The sequence below is a fragment of the Mobula hypostoma genome, chromosome 12 (genome assembly GCF_963921235.1).
Source record: "Mobula hypostoma chromosome 12, sMobHyp1.1, whole genome shotgun sequence".
Taxonomy (NCBI): domain Eukaryota; kingdom Metazoa; phylum Chordata; class Chondrichthyes; order Myliobatiformes; family Myliobatidae; genus Mobula; species Mobula hypostoma.
In genome coordinates this window covers 29,429,148-29,435,791 of record NC_086108.1, presented here as the reverse complement: position 1 = coordinate 29,435,791, position 6,644 = coordinate 29,429,148, and the positions used below count along the sequence as shown (strand labels likewise).

Genomic DNA, 6,644 nt, shown 5'->3' with positions numbered 1-6,644 from the left:
GCAGTATCTGCAGATTTCCTCGTGTTTGCGTAACTAAAATAATCTCAGTCTTACATAGATCAAAATTATGCTTCCGAGCAAAAACAGTTTTCTTTAGACCAAATCTTCTCACAAAAATTAGAAAATAAATCCCAGAAATGAACGAAGACTAATAAAAAAAGTAAATATTTCAAGGTCTAATTTTAGTGTCAGCAGGAGTGTGCCGTGATTTGAAAATGTAATGTCACTACACTAAACAGTACTTCGAAAGATTGTGAAATATTTGAGCACTTTCAGGTTAAATATAAGAACAATGTTAACATTTGGGTGCAATTATGAATGTGAATGAGCATGTGTCTCTTTCTATGCAAAGTAGATATTTATTATGTACGTGTGGAAAGTCTATCACTCACCAACAACCACTTTTAATTACTCCACAGAATGGGAAAGGGAAGTCTTTCATCAAAATGAATCTATCATTTATTTTCCCAGAATAGAGAATAGACATAGTAAAAAATCCCAACGGAAGGAACTGACTACAGTAGGAAAGCAAACAGAAGAACGCGTGGATGTGTTTGCCAGGGCAGTGAGCAGGTGCCGTAACGAGCTCTGGACACGTAGCTGGAGGCGGAACTATCGGATTAACAGTGGGCTCGACGGGCAACATTGAGGTTACACTGGCGGAGTGAAGCCGTGTTGCACCACAGATGGAGCCAGCGGCGGCAAGTGGGGAGGAGAGTGACGCGTCGGGGGAAGGGGAGCTGAGACCGCCCGGTGGGCTTCTACATCATCCAAAGGTAGCACTGTGGTCCGAGGGAGGGTCTGACCTCAAATGCCGATTTATTCCCACCTCCTCCGCCTCACCGCACCTCCCACCCCTCCCCCGCTCCCCTTCCCCCTCTCCCCCGGTTATACCAACACACCCACACCAATCTTCTCCTATAAACACAAGAGATTCTGCAGATGCTGGAAATCTTGAGCACTCAAATGCTAGAGGAACTCAGCATGTCAGGCAGCATCTATGGAGGAGAATAAATAATCACCGTTTTGGGCCTGCCCTTCATCAGGACTGAAAAACGAAGTTGGAATAAGTAGGTGGGGGAGGGGAAGAAGTTGACAGGTGACAATCCCATAAATCATTATCCTTTTTCTGTCAACACCTCTTCCCTCCACACCTTCATATCATATGTCAAGGTGCATGTTGCACTTCTATCCACCAATAAGACCAGCAATGCCCAGCCGTCTATGGGAAAATAAACCCTGGTCTTGTGGATTTCCACAATCAGATTGGCATGAGCTAGTGCTGGGTGATATTGCATTGGTTACTTTGCTACTTTGTCACTGCACGGAACCAGTATTTGCTGGAAAAGATCAGCACCTTGAGGTTGGCATACTGTTGTCCTTGTGCATCCTCCATCCACTACTCCCTCCACCATGAGCATAAGGACACCAAACCTGAGGTTAGAAGGGATCTGGGTGCTATAGTTTCATATTAAATATTTGTTAGTATTTTAAGGAATTTTTGTTTTTTCTTTTAAAAACTTGTTCAAATTTTAATAGTTTTTTAAATTATTTAATGGCTTGTAAATTTTTTGAGTGTTTAATATGTTCTCCAGCTTCAATAGGAAGCAAAGCTCAGTCCCCAGCTATTTTTTCTCCTGTTATTGGATGGAGGCAGAGTCTCAGCATTGAACTGCTCAAGGTCTGGTTATCACGGCCCTCATCATCCTTGAAGGGTTGAAGGCTCTTCCAACCTTCTAATCTAGGATAGTGATAAGTCTGCCAGCAGGCCAAATGCAAAATGATCTTGTCCAGTAGTGACATGGTGTTCCAACTTCTGTATTCAGTGCCTCAGCTGATGAAAGCAAACATGCTATGTGCTTTCTTCATTACTCTATCTGTGTTGCCACTTTCAAGGATAATGTATTTGTACCCCCAAGGTTCCCCATTTTTGTATTTGCCTTCTCTTTTGTTCTACAAAAATATATTTTGAAGACGTTATATAAGATGGATTGAAGTGTTGCAATTTTTAATTCATGGTTTTATTTTCAGTATGCAGAGATGATGGCATTAGATATTGGGCAGAGTACTCAAGTGTATGCTGCATTTCTGGTTTTCCTTGACCTTTTGGAAGGTAAGAATGTATCCAGATCATCTTCAAAAATAGCAGAAATTATTTTGCTTGGGATCTAACTGGTGCTGAAACATAGAAAACCCAGACCGTTGAAGTTGCCCCTTGCTAATTGTCCTCTTAAACAGGCCAACTGTTCTTTTGAAGTGATAGATGTTCTTCAGGTTACATAAGTTATTTCCAAGAACTGCCTGTGACCGAAAGTTTCTGTAAGTCAAAAATGCCATCAGACAAGATTGTAAAAGTTGCACTGGTAAGTTAATTAGCTATGGATTTGTACAGATCATAGCTAATTATAGATCTTAACTTAGAAATAGTGAATTAGTAAAGATCTTCAATACTCATTCAAAGCATAGTGGACTGCTGGATTTGCAGAACACAGAATACTGGACCAAAGAGATTCAACCTGAATTCTATTGTCTGTATTCTCTCTACTGTGGTCTTTGAATCCTCCTGATTTTCTTTTGAGCACTGCTGGTCTCCAACAGGCTTGCCTTATTAATGTAAACATGTAGCACTAAGCACTCATCTACAAATGGAGAATGCTGAGTTCTTATGTAGAGGCATGAAAAGAAAGTTCAGAGCAATGTTGCCCACTGAAGAGGTGAGAAAGATTGTGAGGCAAAACGAGACAACTGAGAAACTAGTTGTAAGGTGCTAAATGAATTTAATCTAATCCAGGTAGAAAAAAGAATCACAAAGATGAGAAAATCTGCAGATACTAGCAAAATACTGGAGGAACTCAGTAGGCCAGGCTGCATCTGTGGAAAAGAGAAAACAGTTGATGTTTCGAGCCACTGACTCTTCATCAGGATTGGGAAAAAAGAGAAGTTAGAGGGCAGGAAGAAGTACAAGGTGACAGGTGAAACTGAGAGAGGGAGAGTGGTGGAGTAGCTGATAGGTGAAAAAGATAGGCTGGAGAAGGGGGAACCTGATAGGGGAGGGGGTAGAAGACCATGGAAGAAAGGGAAGGAAGAGGAGCACCAGTAGGAGGTAATGGCAGGTAAGGAGGTAGGTGAGAGAGAGAAACTGGAATGGGAATGGTGGGGGGGGCTGGGATTGATTTCTCAAGTGCCTTCAATATCATTCAGTGCAGATTGGCACTTCATTGTATCCTTGATAATGGACCACAGTTTGTCAGAGGTATTGGACCACAGCGGCTTCAGAGCTGTGTGTCAGACATGGTTAAAAGCAGCACTGGGGTCCCACAGGGGATTGTATTGGCTCCCTTTCTGTTTACCTTGTATACTTTAGACTTCAGATACAACACTGAGTCATATCATCTGCAGAAAATTTCTGATGACTCAGCAATAGTTGGGTGTATAAAGGGAGGATGGGAGGATGAATACAGGACCCTGGTGAAGGATTTTGACAAATGCTGCAGATGATTCAGCTTGCATCTGAACATCAGTAAGGCAAAGCAGATGGTAATGGGCTTTAGGAAGAGTAAGCCTGCATTGCACCCAATTACTATTGTTGGTGAGGACCTACAACTGCCTAAGGGTGCACCTGGATGACAGACTTGAGTGGTGCACCAATACAGAAGCTATGTGCAAGAAGGCCCAGAGTCACCTCCACTTTCTGAGGAGACTGAGGTCCTTTGGTGTATGCAGGCCTCTCCTTCACATGTTCTACCAGTCTGTTGTCGCCAGTACGATCTTCTATGAAACAATGGCATCAATAGGAGTGATGCCAACAGGCTCAATAAACTGATTAGAAAGGCTGGCTCTGTTACAGGAGTCAAACTGGGCACATTGGAGGCTGTGATAGAACAAAGGACCCTAAGGAAAACCCTGGCAATTCTGAACAATGTTTCTCATCCTCTGCATGCCACCTTGGTTGAACAGAGGACAACTGCACTGCTCCAAAGAGTGCTATATGAGGTCATTCTTACCCTTGGCCATTAGGCTCTATAATGAGTCAACCTATAGCCAGGGAAATGATAACCCCCTTCTGTTAGACTGTTTGAGTAAACTTATTTTTTATTCTTTATTACTTCTCCTCTAATATTCCACATACTCATGACCCTCTGAGTGAAAAAGTTTCAGCTCTTGTTCCCCTTAAACTTCTTACCTTTCACCCTTAACCCATGACCTCTGGTGTAGTCCTACGTGGCCTCAGCGAAAAAAGCCAGCTTTTGAATACCTCTATCAAATCTCCTCATTATCTTCTACATTCTAAGGAATACAGTCATAGCCTATTTAATCTTTCCTTATAACTCAGGTCCTCCAGATCCGACAACATCCTTGTAAATTTACTGTGTACTCTTTCAACCATATTTGCGTCTTTCCTGTCGATAGGTGACCAAAACTGCACACAGACATTTCAGAGTGTAGCCCAAGAAAATGTTGCAGGAAGAAGGCCACATGTACCCCAGTGAATATAACTGTGAATTGAAGTTTTGTTCAGGTGGAGTGAAGAATGAATCCTGCAATTAAATAGAAATCAATAGATGAAGTCTGCCATAGTGGCGAATACTGCTCCATTTGCATAACTAACTATAGTATTCTACTTTTTTGATGGTTGTTACTGCTAACTTTTGAAAAAATTTTCTTGTTCTAATCTGACATGTTACATTTGAGGACAGCATTCATTCAGGTGCATATCATGTCACCGAAAGCCTTCCATCTAATCACAGACTTCCAGTGCATTCCTTTGGTTTGGATTTGAACTAATAATGAATCTATTTTCACCCACCATAATATTTGAGGAATGATACAGGTATTTAATAAAGCCACAGCAACTTCTCTCAAAGGCAGAATCTGGCAGGCTGGGTTCCAAGACACCAGAAATGATAGAAACATAGCAAACCTACAGCACAATACAGGCCCTTCAGCCCACAAAGCTGTGCCGAGCATGCCCTTACTTTAGAAATTACCTAGGGCTACCCATAGCCCTCTATTTTTCTGAGCTCCATGTACCTATCCAGGAGTCTCTGAAACGACCCTATTGTATCCGCTTCTACCATTGTCGCCAGGAGCCCATTCCACACGCTCATCACTCTCTGCGTAAAAAAAACTTACGCCTGACATCTCCTCTGTACCTACTACCAAGCACCTTAAAACTGTGCTCTCTCGTGCTAGCCATTTCAGCCCTGGGAAAAAGCCTCTGACTATCCACCCGATCAATGCCTCTCATCATCTTGTATACCTCTATCAGGTCACCTCTCATCCTCCGTCGCTCCAACGAGAAAAGGCTGAGTTCACTCAACCTATTCTCATAAGGCATGTTCCCCAATCTAGGCAACATCTTTGTAAATCTCCTCTGCACCCTTCCTATGGTTTCCACATCCTTCCTATAGTAAGGCGACCAGAACTGAGCACAGTATTCCAAGTGGAGTCCGATCAGGGTCCTATATAGCTGCAACTTTAACTCCCGGCTCCTAAACTCAATCCATGATTGATGCAGGCCAATGCACCCTATGCCTTCTTAACCACAGTGTCAACCCGCGCCGGAACTTTGAATGTCTAATGGACTCAGACTCCAAGATCCCTCTGATCCTCCACACTGCCAAGAGTCTTAGCATTAATATTATATTCTGCCATCATATTTGACTTACCTAAATGAACTACCTCAAACTTATCTGGGTTGAATTCCATCTGCGACTTCTCAGCCCAAGTTTGCATCCTATCAATGTCCCGCTATAACCTCTGACAGCCCTCCACACTGTCCACAACACCCTCAACCTTTGTATCATCATCAAATTTACTAACCCATCCCTCCATTTCCTCATCCCGGTCATTTATAAAAATCATGAAGAGTAGGAACCCAGAATAGATCCCTGAGGCCCACCACTGGTCACCAATCTCCATGCAGAATATGACCCATCTGCAAGTACTCTTTGTGTTCTGTGGGCAAGCCAGTTCTGGATCCACAAAGCAATGTCCCCTTGGATCCCATGCCTCCTTACTATCTCACTAAGCCTTGCATGGGGTACCTTATCAAATGCCTTGCTGAAATCCATATACGCTACATCTACTGCTCTACCTTCATCAACGTGTTTAGTCACATCCTCAAAATATACAATCAGGCTCCTTAGGCCCATGACAAAACCATGCTGACTATTCCTAATCATATTATGCCTCTCCAAATGTTCATAAATCCTGCCTCTCAGTATCTTCTCCATCAACTTATCAACCATCGAAGTAAGACTCACTGGTCTATAATTTTCTGGGCTACCTCTACTCCCTTTCTTGGATAAGGGAATAACATTCGCAACCCTCGAATCCTCCGGAACCTCTCCCGTCCCCATTGATGATGCAAAGGTCATCGCCAGAGGCTCAGCAATCTGATCCCACAGTAGCCTGGGGTACCTCTCGTCTGGTCCCGGTGACTTATCCAACTTGATGCTTTCCAAAAGCTCCAGCACATCCTCTTTCTTAATATCTACATGCTCAAGCTTTTCAGTCTGCTGTAAGTTATCCCTACTATCACCGAGATCCTTTTCCGTAGTGAATACTGAAGCAAAGTATTTATTAAGTACCTCTGCGATCTCCTCCGGTTCTATACACACTTTTCCACTGTCACACTTGAT

The 6,644-nt window shown here is 42.9% G+C and overlaps 1 protein-coding gene across 1 annotated transcript in view; it reads left to right on the top strand.

Moving 5' to 3' along the window:
- Window positions 1-639: 639 nt before the first annotated feature.
- Window positions 640-6,644, top strand: part of tsen15 (TSEN15 tRNA splicing endonuclease subunit) — a 65,374-nt gene continuing 59,369 nt past the window's right edge. The window contains exons 1-2 of the mRNA XM_063063768.1: window positions 640-776; window positions 2,032-2,113. Of these exons, the coding sequence (XP_062919838.1) occupies window positions 687-776; window positions 2,032-2,113 (172 nt within the window). The 5' untranslated portion in view covers window positions 640-686. The remainder of the gene's footprint in view (window positions 777-2,031; window positions 2,114-6,644) is intronic.